The sequence below is a fragment of the Trypanosoma melophagium genome, assembly GCF_022059095.1.
Source record: "Trypanosoma melophagium isolate St. Kilda chromosome Unknown ctg13segment2, whole genome shotgun sequence".
NCBI classification, from domain to species: Eukaryota; Euglenozoa; class Kinetoplastea; order Trypanosomatida; family Trypanosomatidae; genus Trypanosoma; species Trypanosoma melophagium.
The window spans coordinates 39,682-54,935 of record NW_027125140.1 but is presented as its reverse complement, the minus strand read 5'-3'; the positions used below and the strand labels follow the sequence as shown (position 1 = coordinate 54,935).

The 15,254-nt window shown below is 43.0% G+C and overlaps 8 protein-coding genes across 8 annotated transcripts; all 8 read right to left on the bottom strand.

The window, feature by feature from the left end:
• Positions 1 to 893: 893 nt before the first annotated feature.
• LSM04_002768 (Prefoldin alpha-like) lies at positions 894 to 1,412 on the bottom strand (the record flags this gene model as incomplete). The annotated part of the gene is made up of 1 exon (XM_067330755.1): positions 894 to 1,412. The coding sequence occupies one exon, from the start codon at positions 1,410 to 1,412 to the stop codon at positions 894 to 896; it is 519 nt and encodes a 172-aa protein (XP_067194082.1).
• Positions 1,413 to 1,971: 559 nt separating this feature from the next.
• On the bottom strand, positions 1,972 to 2,406 carry LSM04_001877 (uncharacterized protein; the record flags this gene model as incomplete). The annotated part of the gene is made up of 1 exon (XM_067330754.1): positions 1,972 to 2,406. One exon carries the CDS (start codon positions 2,404 to 2,406, stop codon positions 1,972 to 1,974), a length of 435 nt encoding a protein of 144 aa, XP_067194068.1.
• Positions 2,407 to 3,095: 689 nt separating this feature from the next.
• Positions 3,096 to 4,205, bottom strand: LSM04_004045 (uncharacterized protein; the record flags this gene model as incomplete). The annotated part of the gene is made up of 1 exon (XM_067330753.1): positions 3,096 to 4,205. The coding sequence occupies one exon, from the start codon at positions 4,203 to 4,205 to the stop codon at positions 3,096 to 3,098; it is 1,110 nt and encodes a 369-aa protein (XP_067194092.1).
• A 542-nt stretch (positions 4,206 to 4,747) lies between these two features.
• On the bottom strand, positions 4,748 to 5,251 carry LSM04_008133 (uncharacterized protein; the record flags this gene model as incomplete). The annotated part of the gene is made up of 1 exon (XM_067330752.1): positions 4,748 to 5,251. The coding sequence occupies one exon, from the start codon at positions 5,249 to 5,251 to the stop codon at positions 4,748 to 4,750; it is 504 nt and encodes a 167-aa protein (XP_067194126.1).
• Positions 5,252 to 5,271: 20 nt separating this feature from the next.
• LSM04_002452 (uncharacterized protein) lies at positions 5,272 to 6,333 on the bottom strand (the record flags this gene model as incomplete). The annotated part of the gene is made up of 2 exons (XM_067330750.1): positions 5,272 to 6,108; positions 6,268 to 6,333. The coding sequence occupies 2 exons, from the start codon at positions 6,331 to 6,333 to the stop codon at positions 5,272 to 5,274; spliced, it is 903 nt and encodes a 300-aa protein (XP_067194077.1).
• Positions 6,334 to 6,748: 415 nt separating this feature from the next.
• Positions 6,749 to 7,663, bottom strand: LSM04_006323 (uncharacterized protein; the record flags this gene model as incomplete). The annotated part of the gene is made up of 1 exon (XM_067330749.1): positions 6,749 to 7,663. One exon carries the CDS (start codon positions 7,661 to 7,663, stop codon positions 6,749 to 6,751), a length of 915 nt encoding a protein of 304 aa, XP_067194115.1.
• A 315-nt stretch (positions 7,664 to 7,978) lies between these two features.
• LSM04_003469 (GTP binding domain) lies at positions 7,979 to 10,657 on the bottom strand (the record flags this gene model as incomplete). Its single annotated transcript, XM_067330748.1, has 1 exon — positions 7,979 to 10,657. The coding sequence occupies one exon, from the start codon at positions 10,655 to 10,657 to the stop codon at positions 7,979 to 7,981; it is 2,679 nt and encodes an 892-aa protein (XP_067194088.1).
• A 2,388-nt stretch (positions 10,658 to 13,045) lies between these two features.
• LSM04_005688 (uncharacterized protein) lies at positions 13,046 to 14,545 on the bottom strand (the record flags this gene model as incomplete). The annotated part of the gene is made up of 1 exon (XM_067330747.1): positions 13,046 to 14,545. One exon carries the CDS (start codon positions 14,543 to 14,545, stop codon positions 13,046 to 13,048), a length of 1,500 nt encoding a protein of 499 aa, XP_067194109.1.
• Between the last annotated feature and the right edge of the window lie 709 nt (positions 14,546 to 15,254).

The following is a 15,254-nucleotide window of genomic DNA, read 5'->3' as shown; positions in this document are numbered from 1 at the left end:
TATTGTATCGTCACTTCTTGTTTTTTCTTTTATCTTGTTTTTGTTTTCTTTTCCTTTTACTCCTATCTATACTTTCCCCTTTCTGTAAATATCACTCCTTCTCCTTCTCTCACTATATATCTATGTACTTCCGTTCACGTATGTGTAAAGTGTGCGGAATTAGAAGCAAAAAAAAAAAAAACGCAGATGACTACACAGTCAAACAAATTCACGCACTATCGCCTTTTCTCTTTCTACTAGCGGTCTTCTACCCGTTTATATATGTGTTTTTTTTTTTTTAACCTTCACCTTTCGTTGTGCGGCTGTTGGCGTTTTCTTTCTTTTTTTTTTACTTGTTATTATTTTTGTTTTCTTCCTTGTTCTGACACACAAAATTGTATCTTTCAAGTTTTCTTTTTTTATTATTATCTCTTTTTTCTGTGTGTATGTGTTTACGTACACTGTGGGGAAAAATAGCAAAAAAAGGAAAAGAAAAAGAGAAATGTACAGAAAGTAATAGCAATCCAAAGAGGTATACGTATCTAACTAACAACACTACCAATACCACCTATCTGTCTCTTTTTTTCTTTTCTCCCTTCAGTCTTCATCCTGCCCTCACTTCTTTTCCGACTTACAACTACACGGCGATGATGAAAGTTTTCTTCTTGTCGTTTTTCCTTCTTGTTGTTTTTTTTTTTACTTTTTTCTTTTCGTTTTCTTTTTTGTTTCTCTCTTTTACTGTTACACCACAATAACGGTCCTTCCTGCCACCATTGCCACCAACAAACCCCCCACATCTTCCTTTCCTCTTCTCTCCGACTCTTCATTTCCTTCGCCTCTTTAATATATATAAAGATGAGTGTGTGTGATTATCTCTCTCTCTCTCCCATGGTTGTTATTTCAAATGTTTATTATCACGCTGCTGCCTCCTCTTGTTGCTGTTGTTGTTGGGCGGCCGCCTGTCTCCCCCGCATCGTATCAACGACCTGCGAGAGATGTGTTTGGGCCCCCCGCAGTTTCTGCTCGAGGGCGTCCATGTTGCCCCGAACGGCCTCCGCGCGGGCGGCGAAGTACGACGTGGCGGCGCCCAGCGGCCGCTCGAGAAAATAATCCGTGCCAACGTCGACCAGCACCCGCCCACTGCGGACCGGCCGGGCCCGGACGTAGAGGGCACTGCTCACACACACAAGTCCCTCTTTTTCTTCCTTTTCTGTTTCTGTTTCTGCTGGGGCTCCGCAGACGGCCTCATACTCGCGAAGGACATCGCAGTTGCTGAGGAAGCGGGTGCTGGCGGTGTTGAGACTCTCATAGGCGGCGGATAAACTGTTGACTTCTAACTGCAGTTGTTTGCGTAGTTCATCCAGCTGCTCAAGTGGGAGTTGGGCAATGTTGATTGGGCCCCCTGCACTACCATCAGCCGTTCTTCCACTCATCTTTACTTTATAGTCGCTCTTTCTTTTCTTTCCTTTTCTTTTTCTTGTCCGTGTTTTGGTTCCTAATGGGCACTTGAAATAAATATGGGAATTAAGAAAAGAAAAAAAGAGGAAAACAAAGGAAAAAGAAGTAGTATAGAGAATAATTCTTTTTTTTTATCATTCTTTGGTATTATATACTGCTGTGGTAATGGGACGCTTTATTTCTTCTTACATACGCTTCAGTCTGTTCAGCACAGATATCATTTTCTTCTTCCTCTGTGGAACGAACACACAAAGAAACCAACAAGAAAGGGATAGAAACCAGCAACACCAGCAGGAGAACCTGCAATAGGATTACAAAAAAAAAAAGGCCCATAAAGATAATCTTTGTAGCACAGCTAAGACTTGAACACTGTGTAGATCAGCCCACCCAGAATAAAATACGAGCAAACACACACATAGAAACAGAAACAGAGATATCTGATATTGTCAAAATCACACACTAATACAAGACGGCATATATATATATATATATATATATATATATATATTCCCTACAGGCATCAAAGAACTCCATTCACTCTTCTTCATCCCATCCCCTTTTCCTCTTCTCTAGTTGTTGTTGTCTTTGCTGCTCTTCTTGTTGTTGTTCTGTGGGAGTTGTATAGTGTCTTAAATCTGGCAGAGGTGGTGCTGGCAAATCCTCCCAATCCACTTGCGTTGCCACATCTTCATGTAGTGGAGGTGGTGCAAACTCCAACACCGGCATTGCCCCGCAGGAAACACTGCGAAGATCCATCCTTTTTCCGTTTTCTTCTTCATTATCTACGTCCAATTCCTCCATGTAGGGCATACCAGGAATGAGATGTGGATACTCACCGCGGGCATTCGGCACCGCCACCCGCGGCACACGATCACCCGGTAAAAGATAAAACAACACACACGGCGAATCACCGGCCGGTACGTACGGCAACGTAACGTGATCCCAACGAGTAGGACGTACAATGGGCATTAGACGCGATAATACACAATTGCTACTGATGATGGTGTTACTGTCCCATCAATCTAATTGTTCATGATAAATAAATAAATATATATATATATATATATATATAGTGTATATATTTTGTGGAGGTGTATGGAATAAAAAAAAAATGAGAAAATGAGAGTTTTAGATATGGTGGTGGTGGTGGTGGTATTCAATTTAGTGTAAGCACTACCAGAAACACCCATATAGACACATACATGTGTACAAATATAAATAGTCTACAGTTGTGATTATCCATACATGCATAGATACAATCATAAAAAAAAAGAAAGTAAAGTGTAAATGCGCCACTATTCAGCTCAACATTCCTCCAACAAGCGATTGAACAATCGGAGAAACAGATAGGAGGAATCAATATTATTATTATTATTATTATTATTATTATTATTATTATTATCAAAGTTTACTATAAGATAGAAGAAAAGTTGTCTGGGAAATCTAAAACCCAATAACAAAAAAACAAAGGTACCAAGATGATGCGAAATCCGTGCAACAATAAGAATAGCAAGAAAGAAAAATAACTCAGCTTGCCCTAGAAATACAAGCTTCATTGAAAATACACAATGATGAAAAGGAAAGAAAAAACGAAAAGAAAAAAAAACACAACACGAATATCCGTTACTGTTTCCTTATTTCCAGTTCATTATTATCATTTATTCTTTATCACTGTATTCTTCCTCCTCTTCTTCTTCATTTTCATTTACCTCCTTTTCCTCTTCTTCGCCACTATCCTCATCTACAGTTTCCTCCTTCGTATCTAGGTCTGAAGCAAATACTGGACCGTCCGGTGTCAACTTAACCTTTGCCCGAAAAGTTTCCGAAATTTCATCCGGCGGTGAAACATCTGCCAACATTTTTTGAAACGAGCGGCCCTCTTCTCGTCTGCTATGAATAGGCGAGGAAAAACCACTTCTTCCTCCACATTTACCATCCCCACTCTCTACACCATCTGGTGATGCCACTCCAGCCATATCGCCACTACTACCTTGTGATTGTTCGGCCTCCACGCTGTGTCTATTGTTATCGGTGTTATTTTCCTCTTCATTGACAAGTTTCTTTAGCCATACACGTGTAGTGGTTACATCATATGTACCAGCAACAGCAACAATAGTATTGCGTCTTCCTATTCTCATTCCAACTCCGATGGGTTCTTCTACTTTTTCTGGTGAAACATCATCTACACTAGTTCCTAATGCTTCTTCTTCAAAAGTATTTTCAACCTCAGCACTGGCTGCACTAATACTATTCTTAGTGTGGTTACTTTTATTATTGTCATCGATATTTATATTGCTGTCACTATTCTCAGTATCCGTTAGATTTCGTCGCCGCATCCAACGTCGTTTATGCTTCTCCGCCGCTTCAAGTATAGGATCAAACTCCATACCAGGCGTTAAAGTATCAATAGGTAGAACAATATTACCCGTTTCAGCAGTTCGACTACGACTTCTATCAGTAAGCCAATCCCCACCACGAATCACACGTCCCATCTCCAAATCATCTACATCTCCAGGATGTAGTGCACCAGATAACTTTAATCGCCGAGCCAATTGTCGATATTTATACCGGCGACAAAAACGAATAAGATGATATAAACCCCAAAATCCAGGAATAAGTAAAAGAATTAACAACAACAAGAGTAGCATCAATCGTGGTTTTTCTTCCTTCTTTCCATTACTACTTGAAGTATTAGTACGGTTTAAAGACTCCTGTAATTCTGCTTCCATCGCCAGTAATAACCCTGTACCTATAGAAGAATTTTTCATTATTTCATGCGTCTTATTTTTCTTCTTCTTCCAAATTGACTCCACAGTTCAAGAGAATAAGAAAAATAGATCAAGGAGAACAAAGCATTCCAATAGAAGAAAAAAAAAAAATGATGATTATGAAAAGTAGTCATAAACAACGTATCTACCCCTCCTCCATTCTATGAGGGAAATAACAAACCAACTCATTGATCTTTCTATACTTTATGCCAGAGAAAAACAATCAGACAACCAATCAAATAAAATTAAAATGTCAACCTCAATATAAAAAAAAAATAGACGAAAAAAAAAATGGACAAAAGAAAAAAAAATCAGCAAATAAATCACAGTTATTTAATACGGTGAAAGAAACACATACACCCATTTCCGTATGCGATAAGAATGCTTCCCCAATATCCAGGACATCATTTTTGCCCTCTTACATGCCGTAAAGGTGTAATAATTCAGGAGAAAAAAGAGGAAGAAGTGGTGAATTAACAAGAAAATGGTGAAAAGGAAATAATAGACTCACTCTTTTTCTCTCTACCTCCCTCTCTCTCTCTCTATTGCCCGTCACGCAAAATTGATGACGAAGCCTCACGCATAACAACAGAAAAAGCACCACCGCCACCACCACTACTACTACTACCTCCACCACCCAAAGAATAAGAAGGAAATGGTGGTGGTAATAATGAAGACGTTCCACCCATGGAAGAAACTGTATCAGAACTCTTGATTAATACAGTATCCAATGCAGTTACTACTGGTTTTGGAGTTATTTTAGGTATGTAATCTGTCGCAGGCGTGTTATGCATAACGTCCTGTCGCACATCCTCCTTACTGGGCAAAATAGTAGGCCACACACCCAATAGAGGGTCCCTCTGTCCTAATGTCCTATTCATATGTAAAGTTTCTACTCCCTTTATCTTTCCTCTTGTTGATGTGCTGGTTTGCAGCATTGCCTGTTTACACCGCTGCAGAGCCTCCTCCAGTTGTGCCTCGAGTCGCATTAACTGTTTAATCATCTCCCGCCGCTCTGCCGCCACTCCGGCGAGGGCTTCTCCCATTTTACTCTTCGCCTCACCCCTCAAACGTCTGCGCTCCCGCATCTTGTTTCTCTGTTCTCCCGCAGTTCCCGCTCCTCCGCCGCCAACACCGCCACTTCTTCTTCAAACAACCGCCGGCGTGATTCGAAGAGTCGCGAACTCCGCCGTTCGTGTAATGCCGCGGCGGAGCGGGGGGACAATAATCGGCGTTGCTGTTCCTCACAAGCACAGAGTATCCGCCGCGTAAAGTACTCCCGCTGCCAGAGTTCCACATGCTCGCGGATAAACTGCCCGTGTAGCTCCGACTCGAGGGAATGCAATAACGTGGCACACGCAATCTCTTCATCGTTAGAAGCTTCTCCAGCAAATCCCGTCACTACTGGGGAAGGTGCAGCAGGAGATACGAGGGTGTCGTTCATCAAGTAAATAACATGATTCTGCGCCAGAGTGCCAATATCTACTAACGCAACACCAGTAGGTAAATTATGCTTTGGAGCAGAATTACCACGAGATTGTTCGAGCACCGATGTCATGGTATTTTCTGGTTTCTTATAATGTTGCTGCTGCTGAAAAGAATCATAATGATCAAAAAAAGGACTACATGGTACTTCTTTATCTATCATAATTTCTGGTTCTGCTAACGAGAGATTCTCTCTTGTACGGTTCCTAAAGGCGTTCATCAATTGTTGTTCTAAAGGTACTTTAACTTTTACTGGAATATTATACATGTGACCTTTCGATAAATCAAAATTATTCAATGGCATATTACTAGACAAAATAGGTGAACTAACACATACAACGTGCTTAGTTAACACAAAGGATCGAAAGCCCTTGACGGGAGATGGTGAAAGAGGGATATTTGCGGCAGTAGATAGTTTCTGTGGCAAACCTGGAACTGTTCGTGTTTTATTATTACCCTCTTTTTCCTCTTCACTGTCTAGTACTAGTTGTTATTGTTGTTGTTGTTGCATCTGCCTCATCATCACAGACACTGCAGGTGAAACTCTTTTATCGACTGTTTTTTCACGACGCGATACTATAGGTGATTTATACGAGGGTGCTGACTCATTTAACGCATATGGAATGCTACCACTCCCACGCATCCCTAGTAGTAATAAAATATATTCAACTATGATGTTATTACTTTATTGTTATTGTTATTGTTGGTGTTGTTTTTTTTTTTTTTTTTGTACTCCCTTTTCTTTGTAAATTTCTTTAAATAAACAGTGTACTACAAGATAAATAGGGAGAAATGAAGAAATCTTATGCTTTTGCAGAAGAAAATTCATTAACTCTCTTTTTTTTTTCTTTTTTACCCACCAGTTAGTGTGATAACACGGCAGGAACAAAGAAAGAACGAAAAAAAAAGACGAACAACAACAATGGAAACAGTATTAAATATGTAAAAATGAAAAAAAAGACTCCAACTAAAAAAAAAAAAAAATGCATAATGCTGATTATTTATGCAAATCAGACCATATCATCATCACCATCATTCCTCAACTTTCATCTTCCCCATCACCATCGTGTCACAGCTTCCTCATTAATAGGGCGATGCCATGCCTGCCCAGTTTCCTGCAACTTACGTTGTTGTTTTTCTCTATCTCCCACCTTAGCCCGTGTCCACATAACCTCCGCCACATGTTTATTATCTAAATACGCCATCCAGTTCTTTCGCAACAGTCGAGCCTCATCCATTCGTGTATACGGCGCTGGAAGATCCAATGGCGGTGGTGTTGTCTTTGCCCCTGGTGCACCGCGTGGTTTAAACTGTGCGCCATGCATAGCAAAATACGTTTTACCCCGCAGTGTGCGGGCCCACTGCTTTCCTTGTGGACTATTTAACCATTTATGTTCCCATCCCTCCCGGGCCCGCACCTCATCGCCGGGTTGATATGCCTTCGCAGCGGGAATCGTTCGATGTGTTAACATCGCATTAGTGTTAATATTACTACCACCAGCACCAGCAGCAGTTTGTCCGTTGTGTAGAGTTCCACCAATCGTCTCAATGGAATCCTCTGGTACTGTGTAGAACTCTGCATTATCACGAATACCCATCACAATAGGTTTGAGATCTTTTAAAAATTGTTTGTAAATGTTTGTTTCCGCCTCTTCCATTAATCGTCGCCCCTGTGAACAGGCATCGGCGTAGGCTGCTAAAATAAGTTGCCGCTGTCGATAAGAAGAGAGTTCCTCCACGCAGGGATTAATACGCACACGTTTCATAAAACCCGCAGGCGTTGTTACCACCTCCACTCGCCCTTCCCACGCATGTCCCACTACTTGCATGCGGTCAAATCGTATTTGATGTTCATACTTGTTATTGTAGACATATGCGAGAATGCGGTGGAATTGGCGTTCCGACATGAGACGGCCGTGATGGGCCCATAATGCCCCACGTACACGCTCGGTAATGCGTCGATATACTTCCATTTGTTTTCCTAAACCTCTTACCACTGCACCACCTAAATCCAACGTGGGGAAATAAATAAATAAAATAAATAAATAATACAAGGAAATCAAGAAAAAACAAAAAACAAAAAAAGGGTGAGCGTTTATAATGCGAATAACACACAATACTGTTTTGTTTTATCATTTTGGGTTTTTTTTCCTTCTTCTCTTTTATCATAGACACAAAGCAACGCACACACACACACAATGTATATATAGAAACAACAACAAGAAAGAAAACAGTAAAAAGGACTACTATTGCTTTAAAAATCTCTTTTTACTTTTTTTTCTTTTGTATCAGCGTCCCTGCACGCGTGGTGTAGGCCAATAGGTATCTTTTTCACCATAATGCTTCCACAATCCAACTGGCATAGAACGATAGGATATCTTTGCTGTACTGTTAAAATGCATCTGCTGCTGTGACCGCAGTGTTTTTGCCTGCCGCACCTCATTCATCCACTTTGCCGTGCTGACCTCACCCTCGAACTTTGCAAAATCCTCTGCGATACCACCGGCGTTACGCATATACGCCTGCAGTTCCCCCGCCTTCATCCCTTTAGCGGCGGCCTCCTCCCGCAATCGCGCGGCCCGCCGGCGGAGCGTCTCGAGTGCCGTCCATGGCGCTGTTGGGGCCTCCGCCACCGCCGCCTTCGCGTACCGCCGCGCCGCCCACGCCGCCCCCCGCACTGCGAGTTTTGTGTCCGGCGCCACAAGTGACGGGCCGCATTTTCGCCCCGCGCGGAACGGCGCCACGCGGCCGTCGGGCTCCTCCGCGAAAAACAACGTTGGGGCAGCGGCGGGGTCGCAGTGGCGGCGGAGGCGGGCCTCGCGGGCGGCGGCGCGGCGGCCAAACCGCTTGAGTGGCGCCTCCCGCCCGCCGTACCGCTCGAGCACGTCGAGGAAGCGGGAGACGGTGCCGCCCGCCCGCTGAGAGGACGGCGGGGGACTGCCAGCCACGCCAAGCACCGCAGACTGGGAGGAGGCCTCTAAAGAGTTAGAAGAAGATGAAGAAGAAGAAACAGGGTTTTCTTCCGTTGTAGGTGGAGATGATGATGATGACACTTTCTCCACCTCAGCATTTGCCGTCGTTGTCGTTGTCTTCTCCATATATGGCAACTCCAGCCATGCCGCATCTGGTCGATCCAGTCCCGTATTTAGGCGAAAGGTTCCATAGTCGGATTGATGACGCTGCAGGGGATGTTCTCGGCGCCACGCCAAGAAACGCTGACGCCGTCTCGTCTTCTCATCATCGTCGATGATTCCACTTCCATTCATGTTATCACCTCTCGGAAACGTTAACAAAGGTTCCGTTGTTGAAGCTGATGTAGATCTAATAGCATCCGAATCCTTTCTTTGACTATTTTGATCCAAATTAAGTACAAATTTTCGTTCTTTCATAGTAGTTGATGATGCTGTTAACTCTTGCGAAGAACTTAAGAGAGTTTGATTTCCATTACCTCTTGTGGCTGCAAAAAAGGCTTTCGCTTTTTGAGTTTCTATGCAACGTGCCTCTTGAACTCGTTTGGCTTCTTCCTCTAGTGCTATCTGCATTTCAGCGTCAGCCTTTTTTTTGAGAATTTGTCTTAGTCGATCACCAGGAATAAGACCAGATGTCTCTGCAATAAGTCCACGAAGATATTCCACATTTGTTCCATCTTTTGCTGAAGTGGGAATAATAAATGGGAATACCTTTCGATACTTACGACGGTGTTTTGTAATAGCGGAATAAATTTGTCGCATAACAGAACAAATACGCGAATGTGGTACTGAGTCACACTTTGTTAAAACGACAAAAAATACCCCATGTAAATTTTCCAACCATGTAAAATATTTTAAGTCCGTTTTTGTGAGTCCACGTTCACAATCAATGCAAAGAAGCACAGTATTTACCGATCGTCGTACACCAAGGTAAGCATCTGTTAGTTCAATAGCCTTATCACGCCACTGATCAGACATTCCTTCAATACCAAATCCAGGAACATCTACAAAAGTAAGCTGCAATCCACCACCAGGAAGTTTTACTAAACCATTGCCCCCTTCTTTATTAAGATAGTTTTGCATCTCTTCTGGTGAGACACTCTGATAAAAAGAGATTTGCCTTGTTGTATTAGGGGTACTACTTGTTTTTGCCACAGGTTGTCCAAGAAGTGCATTTAGTAGACTCGATTTTCCAGCACATGCTTTACCAACTAAAACAATCTCTTGGTATAATTCATTAATTTCAAAGAAAAAATTATGATTATCAAACATAGTCGTTTTACGTTGACCTCGTCCTCTTCCTTGTCCTTGTTGACTTCGATTACGTCCTACCCCTACTTCTGTGATGGTATTTCCATTCTCACGTCGTACACCTGCTTGTTTTACAAGTGTGTAATGTTGACCTAGCATTATTTTATTTCCAAGAGATTTAGATTCTTCCGCTATTTTACCAAAAGTCAATGGTGGTGGTGGTACCAGTTTCCCATTATATGTATAATCTGAAGGGTTTGGGTGTGTCAGCTCATATAAAACACGACGACGTTCTGCAATAAGTCGTTCCCGTTCTTCCTTAAAAGCATCTGTCACCATATCAATAATATCCATACCTATTCCACGTGCTGCTGGATGATGTTCGCAAAACTTCTCTCGTTCTGATGAGACAGCAACCTCCCGTAAGTGTTTGCCGTGTACATCATCTAAAACAATATCATCATCCACTGCATCACTAGTCAAACAAAGTGCGTTTGTAGCAATTTGTCCTTGTTCTTCGTCTTCTTGTTGTTTCTGTTCCATCTCCAATAGGGCAACTTGTGTGGCGAAATGTGAAGATTTCGGTCTGGCCTTCGGTACTGCAGCTGCTGCCAAAAGTGCATCTCCATCCATTACTTTTTTCGTTGCCGATTGTTCCTGCGTATATCGTGGACGACCCCGCAGTGGGACGCGTCCGAGGAGATCAAACGCCGCGGAGGATCTGCACAATGTGGATAGTCCAAACATTATCGCATCCAATACCACTAACCTATGTGCATTGTACACAAAGAGAGAAATAAAAGAAAAAGAGAAAAAAAGAGGGAAAAAATAGAATAACATATTAGTATTTATTCTAAAAAGAGACATATATATAAAACTCAAAAGGGGGATGGCATAATACACAGGAAAACGCTAAGCTGTACACCATTCTCTTTTTTTTTTCATTTCACACACGAACTCCTCTACGGTTCACCATCGTTTGATAATTCATGGCAATTTCTCTTTGTTTTCTCATCGCCCTCCTCCTGTTTTTTTTTTCTTTCACTTCCTCTCTTCTTTGCAGATGCCTTTGTTTCTTTTTTTTCCTTCGTTTTCTCATCGTAGTCTTTCCTTTTCCTTTTTTTTTTTTTGAAGGGGGTAGGGAAATTAGTCATTACCTCTTGTCTTGTACCTGTCACTTTCAGTTTTTCTCCTATACTGCACAGACGCTGAATTACTCACACGCACTCGCAAAAACAAACAAGCAAACACACACACACACACACACACACACAGGTAAAGACACATGTATATACAATTTGACCGTTTCCCACACCCCATTAAATTAGAGAAAATGATGGAAAGGCAATGAGAGAGAGTGGGAGAGACAAAAAGAAAGTGGAAGAGAGAACCGGTCAGAGGAGCAGATAAGCACCACAACAGAAGAAGAAAAAAAAGGTACAGATAAAAATAAAATCAATATAAAAACAATATCGCACACATAGACGCAGATAGATTTCAAAAAAAAAAAAAACACACACACAGAGTGCGAAAAAAAAAGAGAAAAGAAAAAAGAAAAGAAACGAGCCCCATCCCAAAGTCTCATCACATGATCTGAATACATCCTTCCTGTGCTTTGTTTTCTTTTTTATTTCCCGTCCTCCACCCGTTGATGATTCCATTTCTTTTCCCTGTGCCCACAATTACGACAGTACGTACATGAGAAAGAGGGCATACAGAAGGGAGTGAGGGTAGAAAGAAGAAATAAACACACAAAAGGAAAAGTGAACAAAAAAAAGAGAGACTACGAAAGGAAGAAAAAAAGAAACCTCATGGAAAGAGGAAGGCTCAAAAAGAACGATAATAACAGCAGTAGTGGTGGTAATACTGGTACCTGCTCCTCCTGTATTCAGATAACAAAGGGGAAAGGGATGTGCGAATAAGACACTCAAAGACCACAAGCATACATACAATGCTCATGTAGTATCAACAAATCCCCACTATTATCTTACTATTCAAGACGTATTTTTTTTTTTTTGTTTGTTTCTTCTTCTTTAATTATCTTCGATTTCAATTTTGCTCAGGCGCCCTTCATTTTTACTTACTCCAAATGCACTTTCTTTTCTTTTTTACCGCCATATTCTATTGTTGTTGTTTTTCTCGTGTATTGCACCTTCAGACAGACGCAAGGCTCGTTCTTACTGTAGTTCTTCTTGTTACTATGAACCTAGATACTTCTTCTCCCGATTAACTTGGCTTTCTTTCACCTATCCATTCACTCAATTGGTAGGAGTTTCGATTTTTTCTTTCTGTTTTTTTTTGCTGTATCGCTACCTCGTTCTTTCCTCACTCCTAGATCTTGTCATCCCACCACATCACTCACATCCAGCACACCATCTGTACAGATTCCTTGTTTAGTTCTTTTTTTCTTTTTTTGAAGCTCCCAAAACGAAGGGAAAGAACATTTTTTTCTTTTTTTTGCAACTTTGTACCGTCTAGTACATGTTGCAACATCTTCTGTGAGATAATTATTTTCACTTTTATTCGCTGCCTCTCAAAAAAAAAGAAAAAATATTTTTTTCTCTTTTTCGTACATTGAATAATTCTTGCTTTACTTTTGTTTTTGACTCCGTTTTATTTTTCTTCATTTCTTTTTGTTTGCATGCGCCTGTTTTTCTGGTCCGTTGTCATTTTCTCTGCGCCAAGGTGCCTCTGTGTAAGACTTCCGCTCCTATTTCCCTAACTTTTACTTCCCCCGCTTTTTGTTTCCTTTTTTTTTGTTTTTGTTTTCATCCCTTTCTCTCTCCCTCTCTCTTTCTCCCTCTCTCGTTTCATTGGGGCAAAAAAGAAACACCTATCATAACGCCAGAAAAACGGTGTGGTGTAACGAAATGAAAATCACATTGGTTTCGTCTCTCCTTTCATTTCTTCGTTTATTTTTCTCTTTTTCTGTTTCTTTGTTTGTTTTTGTTTTCTTTCTTTTTTGTTTTGTGTTATTTTTTTTTTTCATTTTTTTCTTTTTTTTTTTTGGATTGAGGAGAACCATAATCTCTTGTCTCGTCTTGTTTTTCCTTCCGTGTGCCTTCATTTTATAAATAGTGTTCATACATATATATATATATATATATATATATATATATATATATACAATTACACTCACTCCATTCCCTCACGGTTGCGCACCCGAACGTACTGCAGCACCCGCTGGAGATCATGCTTCACCTCACGGAGATCCTCATTCTCCTTCTCAAAGAGCTCCCGCATCTCACGTGCGTCTTTACCATTCTCCTCGGCTGCCTCAAGTTGTTGCTGCAGTTTCTGCTTTTCCTCATTGTAGCTGCGCTTGTTGTCCTCAAGGGCGCGTCGGAACTGTCGCACCTGCTCTGTAAGCTCTGTGCGTTCATTCGAGAGCTGGACAACATTTCCGACCTCCTTGGTCTCACTCTCGTAGACACGGTGTTTGGTCATCTCCTGTCTGACGCGTGCGGGTGTCTGACGCTGCTTCACATGGGTTCCACGCTTGATGTGGAACCACTGTTCCCGCTCCACCTGCTTCAGCCTGGCCTGTGCCTCTGTGAGTTTGGTCATTTCCTCCTCCACGCTGGCGTTCAACTCCGCCTTGGCCCGGTCCCTGGCGTCTGTGTTGGCGTTAATCTCCGCCTCCTGCGCTGACTGCAGCTTCGCGGCGGCTTTATCGGCGTTGCGGAACTTCTCCTCTGCGACGGCGAGGCGGTGGCACAAGTCGTTCACCCGCACCTTTGACCACGCGGCGGAGTCGTCGGGGCCGCATGGGAACCGCCGGCAGGCCGCCGTCCACTCGTGCTGCACCGCCGACCGCTCCGCCGCCTCCTCCGCCGCTGCGAGTGTCGCCGCCGCCGGGACGTCCATCGCGGCGGCCGCCTGCAACTGCCGCAACTGCGCCCGCGTCCGGTCCGCGTCCTCCTGCACGACCCGCAGCTCCTTCCGCAGCCCCACCACCTCGCTGTACACCTGCAGCCGCTCGTCCATCGCCCGCTCCTCCTCGTCCATCGCCCGCAGCGCCGCCTCCGCCTCCTCCACGGACTCCAGCACACTCCGGATGGAGCCACGCCGCGCCTCGCTCGACGACCGCCGGCCGCGGCCCTCCATGGCACTCCCCGCCCCATCACTCAGCTGCGAGCCCGCACCACTGGACCTACGCGAGGCACGACGGTCCGCCGCGGCGCTCTTCGCTGCCGCAGCCTTGGCACGGGCAAGCGCCAGGCGCTCCTCCGCATCTGTAGTTCCCTCCATGGGGTCGTCAAGCTCACGGTAGGCATCCGCCTCAGCCGCAGACTCAGCTTTAGCTGCAGGTTCAACCTCCGTCTTAAACTTGGCCTCAGCCTCTGCCACAGCCTCAACAGGGTACTCAGGAGCCTTGACAGCAGCAGCCTCGACGGCGGCAGCTTCTTCCTCAACAGGGTACTCAGGAGACTTGACAGCAGCAGCCTCGACGGCGGCAGCTTCTTCCTCAACAGGGTACTCAGGAGCCTTGACAGCAGCAGCCTCGACGGCGGCAGCTTCTTCCTCAACAGGGTACTCGGGAGCCTTGACAGCAGCAGCCTCAGCCTCCATCTTCATGTGGTCCACCTCCACAAGTGAGTCAGTATGCGCTGGTGTCTGGACTTTGGCACTCATTGTCAAAAATATATTCTGGTATTCGTTTATTCTCTTTCTTTTTGCTATTTCTTTCTCTTAGTTTTCCTTAATGATTTTGCTACTGTTCCTAGTAACACTAACAGTAAGAATAATAATTTTTTTCTTTTTTTTTCACCTGCTTGTTTTGTTCGCTTCTTTAAAGATGTGTGATCGCTTCGCTCTCACTTGCACTTTTGCTCTAAAGTGTCGACGGGAATGAAGTCACAAGAACAGCAGTAGCGCGTGTAAGAAGGAAGGAAACAAAGAGAAAAGAAAAAAGAGGAAGAAAGAGAAAAGCAGTAAATAAACAGATAAAATCATAAAGTAAAAGGGGGAAAAGAAAATCCTTCCGGCAAATAGTCGCCAAGAGACAGAAAAACAACAACAAAATGAATAGAAACTAAAAGAGAAAGTGTTGAAAGAGAGAAAATAGAGAAAATAAAAGGAAAGCAAAGGGAAATAAATTGATCATTTAATGCCCCTCTTTTTTTTTTAAAGAAAATTTTTGCCTTTTAGTTTCGATTTACCTCCACTTCTCCCAGTGTATCCTTGTTTGTCCATACAAACCCCATTTATAACCAGAAGAGCATCTTTTTTTCCCTACGACATTTATTCTTTTTTTCTCACTTTAAAACAATAGTTCCATTCTCCTCCTCATGCCACAAGCCAGACTTTATTCTTCTCGTCCCTCTCTTTTTTTGTAAAAAAA